The 12641-nt window shown below is 39.0% G+C and overlaps 1 protein-coding gene and 1 long non-coding RNA gene across 5 annotated transcripts in view; one reads left to right on the top strand and one right to left on the bottom strand.

Annotated features, from left to right (window-relative positions):
• The window catches only part of GRIN2D (glutamate ionotropic receptor NMDA type subunit 2D), a 762310-nt gene that overhangs the window by 284836 nt on the left and 464833 nt on the right, over positions 1 to 12641 (bottom strand). For all 3 annotated transcript variants that reach the window (XM_083162615.1, XM_083162612.1, XM_083162614.1), the window contains one exon: positions 7969 to 8180. In XM_083162615.1, the coding sequence (XP_083018741.1) occupies positions 7969 to 8180 (212 nt within the window). The remainder of the gene's footprint in view (positions 1 to 7968; positions 8181 to 12641) is intronic.
• LOC146042564 (uncharacterized) overlaps positions 1 to 12641 on the top strand; it is a 108185-nt gene that overhangs the window by 86775 nt on the left and 8769 nt on the right. The gene's annotated exons all lie outside the window — the stretch shown is intronic.

Raw genomic sequence — 12641 nt, 5'->3', positions numbered from 1 at the left:
GTCACCAGTGGTTTTGGGTCGAGTTTCTGATTGTCTCTCTGCCATCTCATCTTGGATGTCTTGTCGCCAACTCAAACTCAATATTTCCAAAACGGAATTACTTATATTCCCGCCAACTAAGTACAGTTACCATCCTGACATCTCCATCGCTGTTGACAACTCGATAATCTACCCTACCCCACAAGCTCGTTGCTTAGGGGTCATCCTCGACTCTGAACTGTCCTTTCTTCCCCACATTCAATCTGTCTCCAAATCATGTTACATGCATCTAAAAAACATATCCAAAATACTACCCTATCTCACACAAGACACTACCAAATCTCTTATCCATGCACTCATTATATCCCGCATTGATTATTGCAATAGTCTCCTAACTGGTCTTCCCAAGAACAGGCTCTCACCACTGCAATCAATTTTAAATGCTGCTGCTAGGCTGATCTTCCTTGCAAGACGCTCATCGTCTGCTGATCCGCTCTGCCAGTCCCTCCATTGGTTGCCTGTATATTACCGTATTCAATATAAAACACTTCTACTTGCTTATAAAGCTATTAACCATACTGCACCAGCATATATCTCTGCACTTATCACAAAATATCTCCCATCTCGACCACTACGCTCTACACAAGATCTGCGTCTCTCTTCTGCACGGATCACTAGCTCCCATTCATTATTACAGGACTTTTATCGGGCTGCTCCCATCCTATGGAATGCCCTTCCACGCCCATTAAGACTCTCCACCAGTCTCCAAACTTTCAAGCGTTCCCTGAAAACTCACCTCTTCAGGCAAGCCTATCATATTTAAGTTCTACATGCATAACCCTCCGAGGCATTTATGTATTATATAGCTTCCCTTCTGGACTTGTAACTGCTATGCTATTACTGGTGCCTGTCCTTATGTTTCCCCCCTATATCCCTATAGATTGTAAGCTTGCAGCAGGGCCCTCCTACCTCCAAGTCTGTCTGTTGTTACCCAGTTTGTCTTATCACTGTCTACTATTGTAAAGCGCAACGGAATCTGCTGCGCTATATAAGAAACTGTAAATAAATAAATAAATAGTGTGTTCATTTGGGAAAAAAAGAAACAGGTCATATAAATGAGCAGGATGTACTGTAGAAAAAGATTATGTAACTTTATTACATATAAACCATGCAGAATGAGTCATGGAATAATTCTGCAGAGATCACGGTATGCACCTGCATAGATGGAACAATGGTTCATTCACATGTCACCCTGTCTTTAAAATCGTTACAAGACGTCATCTATAACAAATTATATATTCTCTTACTTGTGACCTACAGTATAATAATTCCCAATCATGTTGTAAAAATGAGCAATTTTGGATTGTACTAATATGAGATAAAAAGAATTGAGCACATAAATCAAAGTTTCTTAAACTAAGCATTGAATGAATAACTCTGTAATTTAAGACATATTTTACATTTTAGGGGCTAATTGCACGTGCAACAGATCGTGTTGCTACTCTTTCCACACCGCAAGGTGTGTACTTTGTTCGATGTATTTATGATGGCTGTCAAAACAAGTCTTGATAAAGGCCCTAATTCGGGTCGAAACGTTGACCAGAGTGTTGGCAGCGTATGAAGATAAGTGTAAATTAAGTGTTGGCAGCGTATGAAGATAAGTGTAAATTAAGACCAAACAAATGGCTTAATTCAGATCTGATAGCAAAGCGCCTTTTTTCTCAAATGGACAAAACCATGACGGTGAGGCAAATGTAATGTGCAGAGGTGAGATGTGTTCAAAATGAAATCTAAATTGCAGTGTAAAAATAAAGCAGCCAGTATTTACCCTGCACAGAAACAAAGAAGCTCCCCCAAATCTAACTCTCTCTGCACATGTTACATTTGCCCAACCTGCAGTGCACATGGTTTTGTCCTATTGTAAAAAAGGTGGTTTGTGATAAGGTCTGAATTAAGACAAAATATGCAATTTGGGATCCATGATGATTTGGCAAAGTCACAAGATGCACCTAGCATTATATAGAGTACACCAGCATTATATACACTAGCAATATATATGCCAGCATTATGGCAGGAGAGAAAAGTAGTATGGGCCTGATTCTGTTTAGGAATACAATAAGAAACATGGTGGTGATTCAGGTCCCAATTCGCCCCCAGTCCCGATGGTGAGGTTTTCCTCATGCGCAAAGATGCGCATGTGCAAGCCATCGGACACTCGCCGTGGCATTCACTCACTGATGGGCGGGCAAGGGAAGGACACTACCATCAGAACACAGGGTGAGTCCATGAAACAGGTACAGGAAGAGTTAAACTGCGCTAAATATGTAACAGACGTGTATCAATTTTAAAAAGAATTAATACGCATTTAATATAATTAAAACAACATCATGGACAAAAATTACAGAAATAATAAAAGCTAAAAAAGTAAAAAATGGAAATTGATGAAAAAAATCAAATGAAGGTAAACACTTAGTGCAATGATGTAAGTCTAGGGATAGTCACCCTTTTGTGTCCGCCAGTACTGGGGAAGTTCATGAAAGTTTATTTGAAGACTGATGGAGCTCCAGTAAATGGGGAGGTGGAGTCTTTTCCACTTCTCTATAATGCAAAACCGGGTCTTTTAAGGAAGTGGGGTGCCTCCAAGATGAATTGTAGCCACGGTGAGTGGAAGAGGCTTGTGCCTAGGGGTGGATAGCAACCAAAACTGGCCCGGGAACTATCTTGAAGCAGCCCGGGCGGGTGCGCATGCTACTGCCCGGGGAGGAGGTGTGCTACTGCCCGGGGGTGGGGGTGGGGGGCTGGGGGATGCGCTAATGCCCGGGGGGTGTTACTTACCAGGCACCAGTCACCCGCTGCACCGCCAGGCTGAAATCCACTCGTGGGTGACATCACCCACCAGTGACAAGCTGACACAGCTCTGAGCTTGGTCACAAAGAAGGGCAGCATAGCCCAAAACAAATATGGTCGCCGTATAGTAGGATGACCGTCGCCAGCACCGGCCCTGGTAGCATGGTCGGCAGCCCAGCCAGGTAGAAATCTGGACCGGCCCACCGGGAAATGCCCGCTTTCCCGGCAGGCCAATCCGCCCCTGCACTAGTCCAAATGGCAATGCAGTAGAAACCTCCGCTGAGTAATGGTAAATGTCAGACACTTTTACGCTGGATTGGTGTCTGTGAAGGTCTGTGGGTATGCAAGAACCTACGCGTTTCACAGCTAAATGCAGCTTTTTCAAGGAACTACAAGCATATACAATTCATCTTGGAGGCACTCCACCTCCTTAAAGGACCCAGTTTTGCATTGTAAAGAAGTGGAAAAGACTCTACCTCCCCATTTACTGGAGCTCCATCAGTCTTCAAAAAAACTTTCATGAACCTCCCCAGTACTGGCGGACATAAAAGGGTGACTATCCGTACACTTACGTCATTGCATTAAGTGTTTACCTTCATTTGATTTTTTAAGCAATTTCCATTTTTACCGATGTTGTTTTAATTATATTAAATGTATATTAATTATTTAAAAAATTTATACAAGTCTGTTATATATTTAGCGCAGTTTAACTCTTCCTGTACCTCTTTCGTTTACCATTGGGATTGACTACCCATTTTTTCACTGCTGCTTGGCCAAAGCACACTCATATCTTAGCGTCTTTCTCAATATCTTGATATCCATCCTTTCTACCAGTCCACAAATCATCATCTCTCGTAACTTGCATCAGTGGTTGAACATCTGCAAGTTTTCACTTTTCTTGCAGCCAAATATGTATCTTTGTCCCAGTCATAATACTGTAAGTCACATTTGCACCAATGTATACAAGTACAAATTCAAATTTAGGCACTGACTAATTGTATTCCTGTATACTATTTTTTAAAGAAACAAAATATGTATGCGAGTAACCAAGAATAAAGTAAGTATACACATTGCACATAGAGTATACTGTATAAAGGGGACAGTGGTTCAAAAAAGTTTGGTAAAGTTCATTCTTTGTTGCCTACTGTCATAATTGGCCACCAATGTGTACACCTATTTACATACTGATATATTTGTTTTTCCAAAGAAATATTTTTTTTCACGCCATTAGCACACAGCATATAAATGCTTGATATTCAAAGTTTTTTATCTATGAATTCTTTTTATTTGCTAATATACAAGTGATATTGGCACCTAAATCATTTCTGTGCCCCAGTAACTGAATACTGCGTACATGCACGACTCCTCTATAAATTGTGCGTATTGCATATTTAATGTCTTTAGTGCTTAATGATCCTACAGCAGAACAGACCCCTCCAGCAGAAATGGAAACAAAGCAGCCGCACAAAATGAAGAAAAGACTGGAAGACAAACTCCATAATTAAAGCAATTGATGTTTATGGTTTCTATTCTGAGTCTAATATCTAAGTTTGCAACATTCTTATGCACTATAGGGCAATAAATGTTATTAATTATGCGGGAGAAGCTCCATGGCTACAGGCAATGACCATATTACAATGGAAATGAGAGGCTTGCTGGAGACTCTGGTTGGAAGCCCAGGATCATCTCCTTGTGACCTTGGGCATCGTGGACCAGATCACAAGCTTGTTTACGCAATTAAACACTCCATGCAACAGTTTATTTATTAAGAAATAAAAAAAAAATATAGAAGAAAGTTTGAAACTCCATTCAGACAAGTTCTAGTCACATACTGTACTATTCATGCACACTGAGGGAAATTTAGATGGGAGTTCTCTTTCGCATGTGATCTTGCTATGGGCAACCAATCAGATACTATTTATTATTTTCTAGAAAATAAATAAGAAGTAGATTCTGATTGGTTGCCCATTGCAACATCCCATGTGAACTAGAACTCCCATCTTAGTAAACTTCCCCCACTGTATGTTAATAGTATTAATATTAATGTTGATAAGATAAATCATTTTTAATGTTGTGTTAAAAAAAAAGTCTCCAAGATATCTAGTGGGAACAATAAAGTGTGTGATCCATAATATTTTGTGTTATGTTATTCAAGTTTGGGTGGGTAACTTTTTTTATTTGTGGCCCTCCGTTTTGTTCAAAATCAAAATGTACAAATAGCTGAGTATACCCATAAAACCACAAAGACTACTACAACGACACACAAATGTGCAAAGGTTTGCGGATATAATGAAGGAAAAATATCTAATTGGACTAAAAAATAGGCAAAAACAGACAAATTTGATCTTAGAGGACAAATCATGAAAAGGAAACTTTATACAAATATATTGGCCCTATTTTTATGAGACTTCCTAAGAGTCCATCATATACAGTATATATGAATACATGGAAGCACGAGAGGTGGGGTTGCAGTGCCTGACCGGGATCCCAACAGTCAGTATACCAATGTCGAAACCCTGACGTCAAAATCTAGACTGCCCGACAGTCAGGATCCCAACCAACAGGAGCTTATTTCCCTTGTGGGATCCAAGACCCCCATAGAGGAAGAATAGAACCTGTGGCAAGTCCATAGAGCCCGCAAGGGGCTTATTTTTGCGATTTTGCCACTCTGTCAGAGTACCGGCGGCCGGATTCCGATTTCTGTATACTGACCATCGAGATCAAGACCGTTGGCTAGTCATACCACACCCAGATATAATGTATATCATTTTTGTATCTAATTACACTTGTTTAATGGACCAGGTATATACTGATTCACCTCAGTCTCAACCCCATGCATCTCTCCACCCCTCTGTGGAAACCCTTCCTTTTTCTATATCAGTTTGTTATTACCAAGTCTTCTTTTATTACTGTTTGTTCCCAAATGTAAATCACAACAGAATATACTACTATTATGTAAATCAATATATAATCTATACATCGTTAGTAATTTCATTTTGTATTTACATCTGGATTTCATTGAAGTTTACATGATAAACATGCTTTATTTATTAATAATCCTGTCCATACAAAGACTGTGTATATACAGATGAAGCCCCTGTCATCTTTGCTCGGCGCCCGCCAGAAAGTCCCCTCTGGCGAGCGCCGGCGGAAGGGACTCCATTGAACTGGGACGCACATATGCTTCTCACACACACACGCGTCCCAGTCTCTCGGCAGCAGGGCATCGGCATCCTGCCCATCTCCGCTTCAGGGAGACGGGCAGGGTTGGGGGGGTCGGGTGGTGAGGGGAACCGGCGGCGACAGAAGGAGAGGTGGCAGCCGGCAGTGGGGAGCTCCGTTGCCACAGGACGCGCGAGCCCCCTGGCGGGAGCTAGAGGCTGGCAGGGGCTGGAGATAGTTTGCAAGCCCATGACTGAATGAGGCATGCTACATCTGTAATACTCCTTTTAATTACTTTATTGTGTAAGACTTGAATGTAACATTACTATATCTTACTGCCACCATATCTACTGCTTTAAACCTGCCACATATGCTAGGCTTGCTATGCTGGATACATCATACAATACAGACAGATAAGCAAGCTACTGTATGTAAAATACATATTTATTATGGCATGTTTTACAAAAATGGACTGAATCTGATGTGGGTGTGGCTGCATTTTTTACATTTTTACGCTAATGCTGTGTCCAGTTTTCAAACAACGGAGAGGTTATCTTGCAGCATCTTAAAAAAGTGTATTACCGTCAATGAGAGTCTTTAAAGGCACCATTGGCGCACCACCTCTCTGGCATTTGCAGTTTCTCTGCCTGAGTATGGTCTTCTGTGTAAGTGGCTGTGCTTATCTGAATGCAGCCACTTTCAATGAAACCCTACACCCTCTGGCCCTCCCCTGCTACCTTCCAGAACCTCCAACTAAAATGCTTAAGATATACACACGGGAGAGATATATTGCTAGCAATATATTGCTCTGTGTCTCCTGTTCATCAGCGACCAGAGATGGTCGCTGATGAAAAAGAAACTGCCGGGGGGAGCCCGGCAATGGAAATCAGCGATCACTACAGGGGTAAAAATGGGAGCGCGGACCACACTCCCACCGCGGACAATATGGTCGCTCAGCGACCATATTTCCCGCGATATTACACAATATCGCCCCTGTGTGTATGCACCTTTAGACCCTACATTCGATTCTAAGCTGCATCTTGTGAGGTGAGAATAATAATACAAAAAACATTGGTCAACTCCGCACATGGAAATTATATACTTAAAGCCTTGCTTTTATCCCCGCCATACTGTACTTCTCATAACAATTAATTAGCATAACATTTCAAATAAAGCTTCCAGTTTTTGCCCTAACAATTTTTGCATTTTCTCCCTGCCAATTCCTGCATCTTCTCACTTTACACTGAATGGGCAGAATGGACAGTGTAACGGTTACCATTATTACATCATAGCTATGAGCTAATGGGTTTGATTCCCTCCATAGCCCTAACTGTGCAGAGTTTTTATATTCTCCCGGTGCTTGCGTGGGTTTCCTCTGTGTACTCAGATTTCCTCCCACAATCCAATAATATACTGGTAGGCAAATTGTCTCCCAACAAAAATTAACCCTAAAATGAATGTGTGAGCATGTACATTTAATAGGGAATATACATTGGGACTGATTATGCTTGTTCAAAAAAGAAAAAAAAGCGCTGCAGAATATTTGTGCTCTATATGAATAACTGGTAATAACACATAATGAATAATGTTAGTACCACTTAAAAATGTCAGCTTCAACCTAATGGGAAATGAGGCTTGCAAATGCATAAATATAGCCTTATTGTTTGTGATTTGTCAACTGTAAATGTGGGTTGACATGAGCCGAAATAAAGTTTAAAAGAATGAATTTAGTTGTCTATTTTTAGAAAAGATAGCCGCTCCAACAGAGTAATGCAACACTTTTCATGAAATGGTCTGCTGTTCATGAATTTTTATAAATATCTAAAATACTATAATATTTCTATAACTTTCTGCCTGCTTTTGTTAAGTGTACAGTACATGACACAATTTCAAAACAGTTTTTGTTTGATTTATATTTAGAAACACCTTCGCATGTGCATTTTTTTTTAGATAGATATGTATTTTAAATATATACTGTACTTGTCAGTCTTGTTGAGCTGCTTGCGGCAGGGAACAGAGTCTCTAATGCAGGTTCCAGTTGCTGGATCAACGCCTTCTACAATTACAAATGGTCGCTCTTCGAGTGTTGCCACAGTTAGGTGCTGATCATCATCTACAGGCTGCAAAAACTTGCCATAACGTGACCACACTGGGTATTTCATGCGCAGGTCACCGTGTTCCCAGATTCCAACCTAGGCCCATAAAAGACATAAATATAAATTAAATTAACCTTTTAAAATAAATACATTGAAAGAATAGCATTTTTTAAATCTTCTTAATTTGCATCTTATATATATATATATTAATCTGACACTTCCCTAAAGGGCTCCTAAATGTTTGATTAATTGGGTTTTAGATCAGTCACGCTATTCACTAGGTCAACTGTGATTGTAAAAGAAAAGATACAATAACATAGCAGCTAATGAATGATGGAATGAACTTTGTCCAGAAACTGCTATTTTATTAGTTCCAATACAGCCTTGTTGTTTACAATTGTGATTACATCATAAGAAAATTCTATAAATTTTGAACAATCTGTACCACATGTAATAGCATCCGAGTACGGCAGCTGCACGAAATGCCGGCCATCATTTACAAGACAAAACGGAGCCTTGTATATGAAAGCCCCTTTAATAAAACCTATGAGTTCGGCTGTCATTCCACATGGGCACCAAACTTAGAGGCTATTACATTTGGCCGCTTGTGTCTGAGACCTTCTCTTACTTTAACCAACTTATTTTTTGTAGCATTTGGTATGCCTCTTCATTACAAAGACTTGATTTGGTACTAGGGAATATCTATAGATCATACTATAACGTAAGTGATATTAAACCCTTTCTACTTTGATGTCTTAGCTTTATTTAACTTTTATATTTTTGTATTCATTTCCTTTATTTGTATTATGTAAGCAGAGTTGTTTACCTTTGTAGACATCTAAACGGATTGCCCACTTATTGGATAAAACATTCTACTTTGATGTCTTAGCTTTATTTAACTTTTAGATTTTTGTATTTATTTTCTTTATTTGGATTATATAAGCAGAGTTGTTTACTTTTGTGGACATCTAAACGGATTTCCCACTTATTGGATAAAACAACCACCATTGTTAAATGGCTGTGGAAGAGAAATCTAGCACTGAGGGATTCTCTATCTTAATATAAACCTGATACAATGTGTGTTGGCAGTTCGTATTGAAGGGGTAGTCATCCACCCATCGCAATTCTGTGAAAAGTTATGAAATTCATCTTGGTTCCCTCATTGACTACATTTGGTCTTCTAACCTCGAACATGGCTTGAACTATAATATGATGAGTATGTTCAAAGTGAATTATTGGGGAAACCTTCATAACAAAGACTACCTTCCACTGTTATATAGGTTTTGTGGGCAGGAGAAGGTAGCATCTCTACACAGAGTCACTGCATGAATGCTTTTTCTTCACAGCCAGCATATGGTTAATTTTTATGTTTCAGTTAAGAACTACTTCAAAACCCTAGTTCTGACTTAATTACATCCTTTCCATGTATTTGTCACTTCAGAGAAGCTTGACACTCTCTACAAGATATGTTCTGCAAGGAATACAGAATGTACTAATCTTTGATACTCCACCATAAATCAATCATCTATCAGGCTGAAATGTTTATATACAGGTGTGTTGACCTTGGATATGATAACACATAAGCTTTGATCGATACTTTAAATACATTTGTATGTACAGTACACAGCAGAATTGTTACTGAATGTAATGGAAAAAAAAAAAATCTGATTGGATGATACGTTTTTCCTAATGTGGAGCTTATTTTTAAAGCAGCCACTGAAAGTGACAATGGAGATGGAATGAAAATACCATTTAATGTATCACTATGAAATATTTAATGCACTCTAATTACAAACAATGGGGGTTATTCAGAGCTGATCACTGATGGGAGATATTTCAGAGCCCTGCGATCATATCAACTGCCACTCAGACTCAGTGAAATTCTGCCCCGTGCAAGTCTGCGAATGGCTTGCGAAAAATATCTACCATCAGCAGCCAGCTGCAAATCCATACGCAACTCACTGTCTAAACATTTGCTTCAGTCGTGCGTAATCGTGACCCTTCAACAACTCAGGTTGATTGAGGTTTTTTCTGACACTCGCAGAGAGTGACACCAACAAATGGTGGCTTCCTGTCAATCAACTTGCCAATGGCTTTTGTTTAGAATATTCCCTGTTTGGCTTTGCGAAAGTGTTCTATGATCCATACACATGCACAGTCTTTCAATAATCAGTCGCTGTGCAAATTCATACAGCTGCGATCAGATCTGAATAACCCCCAATATGCCTAATAATATGGGTTTAATAGTATCAAGATAATTTATACAATAAGAATAAGAAAAATATTTAGGGGAAAATCCACAGTTTCCTGCAACATGGGCATTATTTATGCTAAGAATGCAATATGCAATGCAGTATGCACTTTACACCAAGCTTACACCAATGTTTGTAAACAACTGTTTTCTTGTGAAATACACACTCACTATTAAACATTAATACAACTTTCAAAATGCTCCAATACAGCTAAAGGGGACCATACACTTGTCCGATTTGGGCCGATTTCTCCTAATCCCAACAGATCGGTCTGAGAAATTGGTCCAAATTGGAGGTGTTTGTTGTCCCCCTCGGGTAAGATGCTTAAGGTTTTTTCCCCATTATCTTTTTCATCCAATTCTGACCATAATTGTACTCCCTGTAATATTTTTGTTTTTAAAATTGTACCTTTTTCTATTTTGGACGAATTGTGTCCCTACTTTTATATGTTTATTTGTTGGATTAAAACATTTTACATAATGAAATCATGAAGTTATCTTATATCTGAGGAAAAGATACCATGATGTATTTTCCCCCACTATGTGGATCGTGAGTAGTGGTACGCCTTTCATTCGTTGAAGTTTTTTTTTTTTTAAATACGTTTTTATTTGGTTTTATGAGTTAACATGAAAAAGCATAACATAGCCATTGAGTTATATATTGACCTAAAAACATAGTACACATAATAACAATGATAGACATAATATAGCTTAATAGCAGGATAAACATCGTAACATCTATTATTGTGAAGCAATAACTGTTGCTTTGAATCTTTGAATGGAAGAGGCACTGTATCATAGATACCAATTAGTTATATGAGTTAAATAAATGAATTATATAAAGGAACTGTCCATTGCTTTGAGTATAGACGATACTTCTCAAATTGTATATATGGGGTTTACATACTCAATCAGCTAGCCTATGCAGACTAGTATAAAATGGACATATAGACATATAATACATAAGACGACGACAAAGACGGAAAAATAGAGGGGGGGAGGGGATTGATACAAGATTCATTATCACAATGACTAGCTGTGTTATAACATTTGCGATAATTAAATGATCTATATTTCAAATATAAGACAGTAGGTTTCAGTAAAAACTGAGGTGGGGGTGGTCATGTAGAATATAGACATAGCTTAAATGTAGGCAGATGTTAAATATAAATACACCAGTTTGGAGTACAATACACAGTGAAAAGAATAAAAATAATAATGACATATTGATCATAACAGTGATTTGATGGGATGAACCGGGTCTTGTAACCCATGCGGATGAGCCTATTCGAGGAATGGCTATATATTAATTTTGGTTTTGAGTGGGAGCGAGGTAGAAAAGCAGTACCCGAGCTTTCATGATTCCCGCCTTCCAAGTAGGGGTACAACCTTGACCATGTCGTATGATTAAAAAATTGGAGGATAGCAGATTTGGAATCTTCATCTAATGAAAGAATATAAAGTCGCCACTTTCTGAAGAATGATTCTGAGGAGGTATAGTCTGAATAAAGTCGGGTTCTCAGGTCAAAGTACAGGTGTTGAAGAATTCTCGTTCTCAGTTCTTGAATGCTTGGGACCGATTTTTTGATCCAATGCTGTAGAAGTAGCTTTTTGGCCCAGGTAAGAATAATAACCAAGATTGAAATATGTTGCGAAATAGGGAGAGTCGAAGTCACTGAGTTAAACCTAAACAGGAGGCATATTTCTGGTGAAGGTGGAATATCAATTTGCAGTGAGGACTATAAAGTTGATGGTTTTGTTCCAAAACCTTCTGACTTTTGAACACTCCCAGAAGCAGTGCAAGAGCTTAGCATTAGCCATCATGCATTTATAACAATGACCCGGATCATCAGCCACCATGTATTTTCTTTGTGCAGGTGTAATAAAGGATCTGTGCAAGAACTTCAAATGGGTTTCCTGCAAATAGGCCGAGCCCAAGTATTTAGAGTATATGCAGTACTTTTGTATTACACCGACCTGGGCCTCAGGCAAACTTGGAATATCTTGGGACCAACTAGAAAGTAAACGAGAGGCTTGCTGGTTTAGAGGATTGTTTGCTTCAATCAATATAGGATATAAAAGGTTGATTCTATACGTCCTTTTTTCCCTGTAAGTTAAAACCTCTAGAATAGGATGTATAGGGGTAGTTCTCCCCAACACAGGGCCTAGAGATAGGGCATAGTGTCTAACCTGCAGGTAAAGGAAGAACTGTGAATTGGGTATAGAATACGTTTGTGCTAGTAATTCAAAGGGTAATATGATTCCACCTGGGTCAAAGACCTTGGAAACTAGTGACAGGCCTTTCT

Source organism: Crinia signifera, chromosome 19 (assembly GCF_055691185.1).
Source record: "Crinia signifera chromosome 19, ASM5569118v1, whole genome shotgun sequence".
NCBI lineage: Eukaryota > Metazoa > Chordata > Amphibia > Anura > Myobatrachidae > Crinia > Crinia signifera.
The sequence above is the reverse complement of the archived record's forward strand: the minus strand, read 5'-3'. Positions and strand labels throughout refer to the sequence as shown.